This window comes from Bubalus kerabau, chromosome 7 (assembly GCF_029407905.1).
Source record: "Bubalus kerabau isolate K-KA32 ecotype Philippines breed swamp buffalo chromosome 7, PCC_UOA_SB_1v2, whole genome shotgun sequence".
In the NCBI taxonomy this organism is placed as follows: Eukaryota; Metazoa; Chordata; class Mammalia; order Artiodactyla; family Bovidae; genus Bubalus; species Bubalus kerabau.
The window spans coordinates 65,589,247-65,602,588 of NC_073630.1; the positions used below are offsets into that span (position 1 = coordinate 65,589,247).

General features: G+C 38.2%; 1 protein-coding gene across 4 annotated transcripts in view; it reads right to left on the minus strand.

Annotated features, from left to right (window-relative positions):
* Positions 1-13,342, minus strand: part of ATP8A1 (ATPase phospholipid transporting 8A1) — a 234,308-nt gene that overhangs the window by 190,455 nt on the left and 30,511 nt on the right. For all 4 annotated transcript variants that reach the window (XM_055588440.1, XM_055588437.1, XM_055588436.1 and 1 more), the window contains exons 2-5: positions 13,008-13,122; positions 11,207-11,306; positions 9,716-9,814; positions 3,880-3,925 (exon numbers count right to left, since the gene is read on the minus strand). In XM_055588440.1, coding sequence (XP_055444415.1) covers positions 3,880-3,925; positions 9,716-9,814; positions 11,207-11,306; positions 13,008-13,122 — 360 coding nt within the window. The remainder of the gene's footprint in view (positions 1-3,879; positions 3,926-9,715; positions 9,815-11,206; positions 11,307-13,007; positions 13,123-13,342) is intronic.

The window sequence follows — 13,342 nt, forward strand, 5'->3', positions numbered from 1 at the left end:
AGATCTCCACCCCTTCCCAGGCCTCTTGATTGTGATTTTATGTGAAACTGTCATTCCTCTTGAAATACTGGCACGCCAGCTACAGTAGTTTCCCACCAAAAAAATAAAAGCATATGCTTACAGTTTAAAAAGAGAACTGGCTCAACCACCAGAGCAAATTCAGATGGGGAACTGGTTTCAACATACATATTATGATGATAATTACAAATGTATCATTTACAAATTTCTGCAGCACTAAATTTGGCGAAGAAAATCCAATTAAGGATCTACAATGAGAGACTGGCTCCCAAGTGTAGGTAAACACATGGAATTGGGTACGTCAAGTACTGTGAGTTCAAATACTGAGGAAGAAATCAGAGAAAACAAAGGTAAGTGTAGATGTCGGGGAAACCGGGGCATCCCGAATATGGCAGTGCTCTGGGGCTTTGGGCAATGGAAGTGGTACGTGGAAACAGCGCTGTGTTCACAGGAGACTGAGCAGAGTAAAATAATGACATAATGACTTCAACAGACAAAGTAAGGAGACAGCAAGAACTGCCACCAGAGTAGTTTCTCATCAGTGCCTGCAAAACAGTCTGGGACACAGTGTTTTGAAAATATGGCTTTCCACTTTGCTCACAGCCTAGATAATGAATTTTCAAGGACGCTCCTTTCATTCCTAGTTTCTTCTTGCTTCCTTATCTGAAGTATCTACAGAGAGAGTGGTTCCTTTACTCACACAAAGCACCTGCTAAGGATGGGCCCCTGGGCTAGAGATGTGGGGACACAAAGATGAAGAAGACCTGCCCTCTGCAGAATCTAGAATTTAATCCCTGCTTGAGTTCATTCACTGGTGAAAATGAGGCATCAGATAGGTACCAGTCCACAGTTAAATGGCTGAAAATGTTGTAAGTGAAATCCTGGGTTTGTGTTTCTGAAGTCACTAGGGAATGACAGAGGGAAATAGTCACCTCTGTTGCCTCAGTGCAAACTAAGGAGAGAAAATATTCATTTTGCTAAGAATATATAAAGATTAATATTTGAATCTGAGGGAAAGATGTCTTCTTATATACTACATGGTCTTGGTAAACACTGAGAAAATGAAATTAAAGTTAAGTACTCCAAATGTCTGTCAAAAATTATCTGTAAAAAATAACTCCCTTCCCACTCCTACATCCATTCCTGCCTTTCAACTCAGGAAAGCAAATCAAATTTCAGTCTGGCCTAATAACAGATGGCTTTCATATAAAGTAATCTGAGTCCTCTGACAGCAAGCGGTATCCTACTCAAACGTTTCTGTTAACTCTGATCAATTTCAAAATCAAAGATGACCAATATTCAAACTGGGCAAAGAAAAAAAAAAGGATACAATTCTCTTAGAAAATATTCAAGTCAAATTAAAGACCATAATTTCTTGGATATGGGCTTTCCAAGTATTCTGCTGACTTAAAATGGTTTTTATATGTAAGCCCTGAGTGCATGCTAAGTTGCTTCAGCCGTGTCTGACTCTTTGCAATCCTATGGACTGTAGCCTGCCAGGCTCCTCCGTCCATTCTCCAAGCAAGAATACTGGAGTGGGTTGCCAGGCCCTACTCCAAGGGAATCTTCTTGATCCAGGGATCAAACCCACGTCTCTTATGTCTCCTGCATTGCAGGCGGGTTCTTTACCACTAGCACCACCTGGGAAGCCCACATGTAAGCCTTAATATTTTCTTTTTGACGTGAAGAGGCTACTATAGAAGCCTTTCCTCTCACTTTTAACCTACAGAGATAATCCTGTTAATCCAGAATGAATAGGTGAAACAAGAATGATAACTAAGACAGAATATTTTTCCTGATTAGTAGGCAAAAGGGAATTTTTTTGGTAGTAGGCAAGTACCTGGAAAATCAGAGAACTGATTAGGACAGGGTGTGGTAGCCTAAAGTAGCAGCTATGATGGCTACTCTCCAACTGTACAATGTTGAATTCTTGGGCCAAGGCTTGAAAATAATTAACTGCTAGTCCCTGAGATTATGGCCCCTCTGCCATAGGATATATTATGCACTGGAAAAAAAAGTTAAATATTTCTGATTTAAAAGCTGTTGCTGAACTTTCTGAGTAACAGGAAAACAAATGCAAAAACTGCACATTGCGAAAAATACCCATACCTGAAACATTTGAGCTTTTCCCCTTTTCAGTATCTATGGCTGTCTTTTTCTGACTAAACTCCTAGAGTAGCTTAATCCTCAGGCTTCTAACAGCCCTATTGAATGACATTCTGCTCTCCAACTTTAATCTGCATATTTATCTTTTCTCTTTTTGGCTTGTAAACTTTCTCCAGCTACTCAGTATATGTAAGAAAAGTTGGTATCCCCTGGCTTGGCACTCAAGGCCCTGTAAATTTAACCTACTTTTCTCAATACGTTGGCCACCTGATGAGAAGAGCCAACTCGCTGGAAAAGACCCTGATGATTAGAAAGACTGAAGGGAAGAGGAGAAGGGGATGGCAGAGGATGACACGGTTAGACAGCATCACCAATTCAATGGAAAAGAATTTGAGCGAACTCCAGGAGATAGTGGAGAATGGGGGAGCCTAGCATGCTACACAGTCCATGGGGTCACAAAAAATCAGACAGGATTTAATGACTGAACAACAGCAGCAACCCTTCTGATCATGTCTTTGCTTTCCTTTGCCATGAATGTTCTTTCTCCATCTGGCACTCTAGCAGTGGTTCCACAAAGCAACCCAACGGCTGTCTTCATCTCTATTCAGAAGACGTCTCTTCTTCCTCAGCACAACAGGCAATGCCCTTCCCAAGTGCCTCTGTTTATCCAAACTTTTCGCCAAATTCAAAATCTAGCTAAAGTTACCCCACAATTCTCTCTCCTGTTTTTGAATCCGTAAAGCATTTGACACAGAAATCATTATTTGTTACAAAAATCTAGGGATCACATAATGCGGACCCTTCATTTTCCGCACAAGATCATTTTTCACCTTTACAGAGTTCCCATGTGATAGTTTTTCATGTGTCTGATAATAAGTATAATCTCAATAAATGTTTAGTTTCTTAGGTAATGCTTTAATAAATGTACCATCTTCAAATGCATCAACTATCAGCAGATAATTCCTTTGGTAGAAGGTGGTGAGAAGACAAATGAGGCATTTTGACAGAAATCCACAAAAATCATAGCTGTATAAAAATACCATTTTTAATTACCAGCTAATTTTGGCAGACATGGCTGATCCTCACCACAACAAGGAACTTCAGAGAGAGATGATATTCTCAGAAGGGGAAAGCTCAGGGATGGGGTAAGATGTCTGTTTCATACGCCCCTGGGTATTTTTTTTTTTTTTAATTGAAAGCAACAGTGATCTATTTGCTTGTGTTAAAGGTCATCTGGGTTTTGACTCTATCAAAATGAGACCCACAGTACAGAGCCATATCAGCATGCCATGTGCTTCCCAGAAGCTGGCTTGGTTCTACTTATTTCTGAAGCATTTATCACCTGTAAGTACAGGATAACTCAAAGTGCTTCCAACATGCCTTGTAGCCAAGTAACATCACACCTGACTATTTTCTATAAATCTTATCTAGAGTAACATCTATAGATCTCACACACACACACACACACACACCTTTTGTAGCATTTAACACTGATAAAACAACTGCAGATTTTATGGACAGTACTTGTGAGTACATTGCTATGAGGCACTTAAATGTATTAAAAACTTTACATTTCAAAAATATTACCTGTAAATCACTCTAAGGTGTATTTAAGTGTTATGCTAATAAACACTCCAAAACAAAACTTAAGAGATACACAGTGTTCTCAGTTGAATTATATTTAATCGAAGTGATTGGTAGATATCACCATGAGTGTTTTTGACAGATATGAGAAACAAAATGTAAAATTCCTACCTTGTGTCTGCTTCTTGTTCACTGCATTATCAGCTTTATGTCGTTTCTAAAGTTCAAAAGCAAAAACAAACACTGTGAAAAAGCGGATGAGATTAACAAAACAAGATAGCACCTGTAACAAAAGTCAGATTTTTTTCCTTTAAACTTACGTTTCTCAAGGCTTTTATCCTTTCACACCCGTATCAATTTTATAAGTAAGCCCAGAGTATGGTGATGGGAACAATCAGAGTACGTGGGGATTTGAAAATGGAAAGTACAATCCATAGCATCTTTATTCCCTTTCTAGGAGTACAGGTGTGTGGCCTCAACAAGACCTTACATTATTGCACAGGTAAGATTAAAATTTTAATGTATTAGAAAAGACAGAGCTAAAAGACTGATTTAGACTTTTGCTTAAATAACTTACTTAAAAGGAAGAGTGCCCAGGAGAATTATCTGTAATAACTACCATTGAACAATGATACCAAAATATTTTTAGTTTCTCATGAAATTCATTATCTAATTAGGCTGAGCACATCCTCTGTAATTTAATGACGTGCCAATGTCTGTCAACAACGAGAACCAACACATCTATCATTGGCACAACACTGCTTCTACCCACTGGTCCCAACAGCCCCTCCCCCACCTTCAGAAGTCACTGCATCTCATTTTCTTTCCTCCCAAAGCACAAAAAAATTGAGCATTAAATAAGCGAGTTAGTCTACATCTAGGTGGGTGAATCTGAAGAGCCGCCGAAGCCAAGACTGTATAGCAGTAAGAGAAAAGGAGGGTCAGAGGAAAGGTGAGAATCTGAGTGGTCAGGGAGGCTAACTTCTCTACAGTTCAACTAGAGGTTTTCCAGGGCTTCTGTCTAAACTTACAGCACTGAGTATAACACAGCTGCCTCTGCTGACGCTGCAGGAGTGTTAAGCGTAACTGACTCTGAGCTCAAAGATTCTATCATATAAAGCCCCAAAGTCAGGTTTAGCTACCCATATTTGATCACAAGGTGGATTGGCATGAATGCAAAACAAATGAGTTAAGAAGAAACATGATTTTTGGACTCACAGGGCACAAATGAAAACATTTTTCCAGACAAAAGCCTGGGCCTGTAGATGAGCACTCCTAGACCCAGCAATGCTCACGAGGAGCAGCATAATAGCTGGTAGTGTGAGCTCAGTTCATCCAAACAATCAGCCACTGAACTGCGCAAAATGCAAATGGGGCATTCAGAACGCCTCTGCGGAAGGCTTGCTGAAAATGATTCTTGCCACATCCACATGTGGGAACACACTACAATTCTCTCCCATAATAAAACACTTGCTAATAAGTGTCATAATGCAGACTTTAAATAGACAAGTTATTGCTTCCAAAAGTAAGCACATGATTTGACAGCAAAGGTTCTCAAATAAATTTTTAAAGTTCTGTTAACTTTATAGCATCAGTGGAGAATATTTCATGATTGATAAAACTCAAACTACTTACTCTTTTTTTTCTTTGTTAAAAAAAAATGTTAGAAAATTAGGAAGCAACCCAAAATAAATTTTGGCCCAAAATAATAGTCCAAGGGAAATTTAGATATTTGAAGGTGGTGCCAATATTTTCAAAACAACACACATCTATGACAGACAATAGTTAGATTTCCAACTGAGGGAGACAAATAAAAGCTAATTAATGAAACATTCTACTTAAACTGGAAATTTAATCTTAGTGAAACTTAAGGAGATCCTGAATATTACTTTCCATCTGCAGAGAATTCTTATACATGAGCCTCTCCTTCCTCAACCTTCTCACCACACAATAAATTAGGTTACTTGTTGAGACATAGTTGTGTTGAATATACATAAGGATCCAACCCAGATAGATTCTAATCATATTACCACAAAAAGAAAGCATCTTTGTTTCCAAAGAAGATCCTTATTCCTTTTAAAACTTACATAGTTTGGAAGAAATGTATATAGCTATTCCTTAAATTAAAATACCTCTATTGAGTTGTAATTGGAATTCATTTAATATCACTGAGAACTAGTGAATGATTTAATATTATCAATATTTTTTGATTGACAGTGCCCCAGTAAACTGTACTGTATAAACCACGTCAGGAACTTTACGGTACTTAAGTGTGCAGTGCTGACCACCCCTTCATTCTGGGAACCCTTCCTTCACAAGGCATGTCTTCAGACATCAAGCCCAGGCGTTCTACTTGCACCTTGGCCCTTTGTTTTTTAGCTCTCAGTGATGGATTTCCTCAACACTTACTCCCTGCCTTCTCTGCTTCTCACTCAATACTCTCTCGGCTCATTTATAATTTCAGTGATAATCATTATCAAACACACCAGTCAAGACTCTCATCTGAGCTCCAGAAGGTTACATTCAGTGGCCTTCTTGACAGTTTCCTTTGGTAGTCTTAAATGCATCTCAAACTATGTCTAAAGGGCAATCTCTGATTTTATCCCCCAAGACTTGCTATTTGTCTCAGACATGGAACCATATAGCAGCCACTTACACAAACCAGGAACTTGAGATTCGTAAGTACTTTCTCTCCTTTTCATTCCCATGCAATCTATTTCTTCATTCAATAAATGTTGGTAAAGCACTGTGTCAGATCCCGTTACTACTGCTGATATGGCAATGAACAAAAGAAAAAAACTCTTGTTCTCAGGGAACTTACACACTAGTGGTTGGAGATGAAACAGTAATAAGATAAGCAGGATATGTAGAATGTCAGATGGTAATATCTTATCAATTTTATTATTAAATATATATTGAATTCATTTTTCTATATTTATCTTTACAATACCACTTAATCTAAGATACTTTGTTTTCATATCAACTATTACCAAAAGTGTTAATTTTAATTGCCACTCATTTCTAACTCCTTGGGAACCCATGAACTGCAGCCTGCCAGGCTTCTCTGTCCATGGAGTTTTCTAGGCAAGAATGCTGGAGTGCACAGCCATTCCCTTCTCCAGGGGATCTTCCAGACCCAGGAATTGAACTGGGGTCTCTTGCATGGCAGGTGAATTCTTTATCAGCTGAGCTACCAGGGAAGCCCATTATCTGGTTCTCCTCTGTTTCCATGGGCAGGGTTTACCTGGTGGCTCAGCGGTAAAGAATCCACCTGCAATGTAGAACACGAGGGTTTGAGATGTGGGTTGGATCCCTGGGTTGGGAAGATCCTCTGGAAGAGGAAATGGCAACCCACTGCAGTATTCTTGCTTGAGAAATCCCATGGACAGAGGAGCCTGGCGGGCTGCAGTCCATGGGGTCTCAAAAGTCGAAAATGACTTAGCAACTAAACAACAACAAGTATCTATGGACACTGAGATTACAGCTCCCTTTTGCCGTATATTCTAATATCGTGCTGTAAGCAGATGGGATATGCACTGTTTCTGGGTCAAAATGTACAAGAAGTGAGGCCCTCCGTTCTCGCTCCTCCTCTGCTCCCCCAAAGCAGAGCCCTGATTCAGCTGCATTCCTAAGTGGCTACATGAACAGTGGGCTTCCCTCCCTGCCTTCCTCCTGGACAAAAATTGCAGTGTCTTCGAGTACATGAAAAATCAACTTATGTTAAAGACACTGATATTTGGGACATGATTTATCACTGCAGCAAAAGTTTAACACATCCAAATACAAATCCTAATGAATAATGCCTGGCATCTAAGCACTGCTTCATACATTTTTGCTGAATGAATGAACAAATGAATGTATTAATAATTACTGATAAAGATACTCTGTCCAAATATCTAGACTATTATTTGATTGCTTTTCCTTTTCTAGAAAGTAACATTTCAATCTTCCTATTACAGGTTGATATAAATGTATTAAACAACTCCTACAGAACATTGTTAGTCAATTTCTTAAAAATGTTTTTACTGGAGAACTACTTCACATGATGCTCTTATTGCCCACAAAACTATTATTATACCCTTCAGGAATTGCCTGGGTACCTGCTTCCCAGGAGTACCCAATTATTATGCTGTGCCAATACGAGTTCTGTTAAAAACAAGCAAACAGATTTCTTGCCTACCATTTTATTTACCATATATTTTCATAGAAAGGGATACTAGAAACAAAAGCTAGAGAACTGGCAGTTTTTCTAGAGAAAAGAGGGAAAAAAAAAAAGGAAAAGCAGCTTATAGCAGTGATTATAAGGCAGAGCTCGTTGGAACCAAACTGTCTGATTTCTGACAGTCTCAGTTATCAGCCCTGTGACCCTGAGCAAGTTACCTTACCCCTCTGTGCCTCCTCTCCCTAATCTCTAAAATGGGGATAATAGCAGTAATCTTTTGAAGGTTGTTATGTCTGTAGTGTGTGCTCAGTCATGCTAGACTCTTTGTGATCCCCTGGACCATCACTTGCCAGGCTCCTCTGTCCATGGCATTCTTCAGGCAAGAATACTGGAGTGGATTACCATTTCCTCCTCCAGCAGATCTTCCCAACTCAGGGATTGAACCTACCTCTCCTCCATCCCCCTTAAGCTAAATAAATGTTATTATTATTGTTGGTGACTCACCACACTAAAACAGAGGAAGAGCATAGGATAGGATGTAATTCAGATTTTAACAGTTTCTTGCACAAGTTACACACCCTCTCTAAGCTTCAGCTTTTTGAACTTTAAAATGAAGCTAAATCTAGCTTTCAAAGTCACTGAAGGAATTAAATGAAAAAAAAAATGCAAAAACAACAGCATAATACCTAGCAAATAAGAGGTACTCAATGAAAATTAGGCTTAACAGAGGAAGAAAGGGGAATGCATAAGGCAAAGAAAGACAACTGTATTAAAGACCAATTCTCAAGGACCGCCAAGTGCAAGTCAAGGAGTGTAAGTCTGCACAGAGTGATAAAGGCAAGAGAAGAGTCTCATGAATTTTCAGCTAGTGGTCCCAGTAAGTAAGCCATTTTCAACTAGAGATTATGATGGTTTATACACAGGCGCATGCACACATACAACCTAGATACTTGGATGAGGCTGATGATCTCTGTGGTCAGTTGACCCATTTCTAATTGGCCTAACAATGCTACAGCTCATGTGTTCTTCATGAGATCCCAATTTGATTCTTTACAAAATAATATCAATATTTGTACAGCTTTACATTGGAGCTTTCTAAAGAATGTCTCAGTCTTTCCTCATCTTACCATCTGACTTGCCTAAGGCTTGACAGATAGTCATTTCAGACAGCCAATGTATTTAAAGGGCATAGAAAAAAAATACTAGCTTCCTCAACTAAAGTAGCTAAAATAATGGTGAAACAGAGGAAAAAGAAAAGCCTAATTTTATTTTGGGCAACTTATTTTATCAAGGGGAAACTGACTTACTTCCCCTTTTCTTTACTACTACAGAATAATAAAAATAGCAAATTTGTTGTTACTTTCCTTTAATAAAATAAAAGGAACTGAGAACTAGTAAAAAAAAAAAATGAAAAAGAATCGAAGGTGTTTAATGAGGTGAAAACTACGGAAAATGGAAAAATAAAAAAATACAAAAAATTTTTTACCTGACATAACTTGGAGGTTATGGTGTTTTAACTTGAAATAACCTTCAAATTGAAACTGAGCATACTTGAAAATAATGTTCAAATATAGTTTTCTCTCTAAGCTAATTACTACATTCAAATTAATTTATTTCATCACAAAGGCACAAACTTAAGAGATTACTGTAACAAGCATTCTGTAATATTAATCCTATAGAAATCAAGAGGAATTAACTCCAGGAATGGGAGCATTATCTTAAACACTTTTAAGATGAATATTTTAAACAGCCTGTATCAAGAATAAAACAACTTAGGAAGAAATTGCTATTTTAAAATATGTACATTAAATAACAGTGTTACATTTATGAAAAAAAAGTACTTACAATATCTTCTATTATCTCTTTGATAGCTGCCACAGCCAAAATAAATAAGAGAGGAACCAGTGTTGTATAGCGACCTGTTGGTGATACATCAGGTATTTGCTATTTGAAGGAAAAAAATAAATAAAAATGGAAGAGAAATTCAGTAAAACTAGCAAGTTTATAATACATTTGAAAACAACAAAGTCTTAATGCTTCTTAAATATGCTTCATTGATTTTACCAACTTGGTGGACTAACACCAGGTGAGCTGGAAGACAGTATATTAGTTTCACGGAAGCAGTCGTTTGTAGGACTAACACCTACTAAGGGGGACTGGTTAACTAAATTACAGCACATGCATTCAATATTCAGTTCAGTTCAGTTGCTCAGTCCTGTCCAACTCTTTGCGACCCCATGAATTGCAGCATGCCAGGCCTTCCTGTCCATCACCAACTCCCGGAGTTCACCCAAACTCATGTGCATCGAGTTGGTGATGCCATCCAGTCATCTCATCCTCTGTCGTCCCCTTCTCCTCCTGTCCCCAATCCCTCCCAGCATCAGGGTCTTTTCCAATGAGTCAACTCTTCACATGAGGTGGCCAAAGTACTGGAGTTTCAGCCTCAGCATCAGTCCTTCCAATGAACACCCAGGACTGGTCTCCTTTAGGATGGACTGGTTGGATCTCCTTGCAGCACAAGGGACTTGCAAGAGTCTTCTCCAGTTAGGTTGGCCAAAAAGTTTGTTCGGATCTTTCCCTAACACCTTATGGAAAACCCTGAACAAACTTTTTGACCAAGCCAATAAAATTTCATAAAGCATTAAAAATGGTATTTTAGAAATACAATGAATTATATGGGAAAAAATATCCATACATTACTATATGGGTAAGCAGATAATAAAATAGATACACTTTATGATCCCCCTTTTGTAAGTCAATTAACAATGCTTGGGATAGAAAAAAAAAAAAGACCAGAAGGATACACACTCAAATTTTAAGAGAGTAGCTGTGTTTTCCTGGTGATGAAATAATAGAGGTTCAATTTTTTTCTTTATGCTTTGTTGTATTTTCTTACTCTTTTTACATGAACATATAGTACTTTTTAATAAAATAAACCTTTCTTTCTGATTACAACTAACCCAAGTTCAAAACAAAAAAAGCTTTAAAATGGTAACTTTTGCATTCTAAAGTTCATAATTGACAATACTGCTGTTCCTAAAATAAATTACTATTTTAAGAAAAAATCCTATCCCTCTTCACCATCCAAAATGAAAAGTCCTTGCCGTATTACTTTACTTCACTTTAAAATAAGCTGATGACAATGAATCAAAAGGCTTTAAGAGGCAGCAGCAGTATTGTGACCTGGCTTACAGCAGGAGCCAGAAATGCCCACCCAAACCAGCTTATCTCTCTGCATTTAGATAAGCTTCAGAAGACTGGTCATGGGCTTAAGAAACACATTTATTAATATCTGAACACATTATTCTGAGCTAAGGTTTTACAACATGACTTTACCTGGAGCAGTGCAATAAAGAGAAAAAATGAATTAGCGGCTCTTCTGAACTGAGAGTAGAGAAATCTTGGAAGGAATGTGATTATGTTGTATTTTGCAGTGCTAGAAAACAAAAATGAAAAGTAGCATAAAACTTAATTACTCCACAAATAGCACTCACATTTACAAAATTCTATTATCACCATATAAAAAATTAGATGATGAACAACAGCTCTTTGTTTTAAACCAGAAGACTACTGCAAATGGTCAGTAACCTCAATGAAAAGGAGTGAAAGTGTAATAAGAAAGAATTTTTTGTTTTCAATTACAATATTACAAGTTAATCACTAAAGGGATGTTTCCTACAAGCTTTAATGATGCATAATAGCCCATCTCTTTGAACCCTGCCTACTAGGTAATGAGCACTAAGCTAAAATACCTTTGTTTAGCTCACAGGAAACATACTGACCACGCCCACTTGTAAATGCCTGCAAGAAGAAATTAACACATTGTCTCTGAGGATGATGGGAACCAGGAAGTATCTGACTTAACTCCCTCCACTTTCAGTATAAAAGCCGCCTGAATTCTAACTCAGGCAAGACGGTTCTCTGTAAGGGCGTGAGCCTACCATTTCAGTTGCTGATTTTCTGAATAAAGTCATTATTCCTTTTCCAACAACTTGTCTATTACTGGCTTGTCCTGAGGCAAGCAGCAAAAGCTGAGACTCAGTAACAAAAGGAATTGTCTAAGTAGTAAGAGTTTAATTTTCTGCATAGTTTCTTTTGTTCTCTTTGGCCAATCCCCTTGTTATCATTACTAGCAATGGCTTACAAAGAAGAGCAACTTTAGCTAAGGTAGTGTATAATATGTTAATAGAAAATAAAATCTTGCCCCCCAAAATCAACAATTTGAGCAGGACCAGAAATATAAAATTGAGATGGCTTCCCTGGACCACTTCAGTGAAATGGAGAGTTTTCTGGGGGTCTGTTTGAATTTTCTTCACTGCTGCTCTAGACACTTGAGTAGGACTCCACACTAAACACATCAGATGTGTCCATAATCAGGAAGATACCATCATTTAGGCCTCAGAAACATCCAATCGTCCTCTTGTTAATTAAATAGAAGATTAACCACATAACTCAAGCTCAGAAAAGTTACTCTAGAATTTGAAGGTGTAAAAATTAATTTTAAATGGTCATTTCACAAATCTAGGAGTTCTGTCACCAGGAGATCACTGGGCTGGCATGTGGTGGTGATGGGGGGTGGCGTTCACTTGGTTCCAGGGGCCACTCTGTGAACAGTGCTTCTAAGAGGTATACTTTACATTATTGTTGGAAGGAAAATAGAACAGTGAAGGAATTCTCACACCCTCCATTCCTGGACACCACACTAAATTCTGCAAGCGTCAAAAGTCAATATTCAAAGACTGTTTAACACAAAGGAGTTCTAAGAGAATTGCAAAGACTTCTTTTGAAAGGTGAAAACCTGTTCATCAAAAACAATAGTTCACAGGTCTATTAACAGGTTTAAGACAAAGGCACCTACCCATGAACTGCTTTCATTACTCAGATACTATAAATAGAATCGGCAGCATATGGCTGCTTAGCCTTTCTGCTCTTTCCTACTTTTATATTCTTTTTAACATCGCTTTATTGGCTAGAAGATAGAGAAACAGCTGATCTGCCCTCCTTCAAGAAGCTCTTAAATATTAAACTGATTTAATGAAAGCTCCTTGCAAGTATTTTCATTTCAGCTGGGCCAGGGAGATGCCCACCCAAGCTCTGTTGCAATAGCTGGTCCCAATCATTCTTTGGTAGTTCCTACCTGACATGGTTATTGCAGAATTTTGTCAGCTGGGGCTGGTTGATGAATATAGTCCTTATTTCTTCCTGGTCAGCCAGTGACGTCTTCTCCGAAACATCATCAGTCTTCTCATAACCTTAGAGAGAGAGAGAGAGACTCTTCTTATTTGATAAGAAATGCTTCATTGTATTATCCAGACCAAAACCACATTTCCTAATTATCCTAGGGCCTAAAATCTGTTAAAAGCTATATGAAAGTGAAAGTCACTCAGTCGTGCCCGACTCTTTGCAACCCCATGGGCTATAGAGTCCATGGAATTCTCCAGGCCAGAATACTAGAGTGGGTAGCCTTTTCCT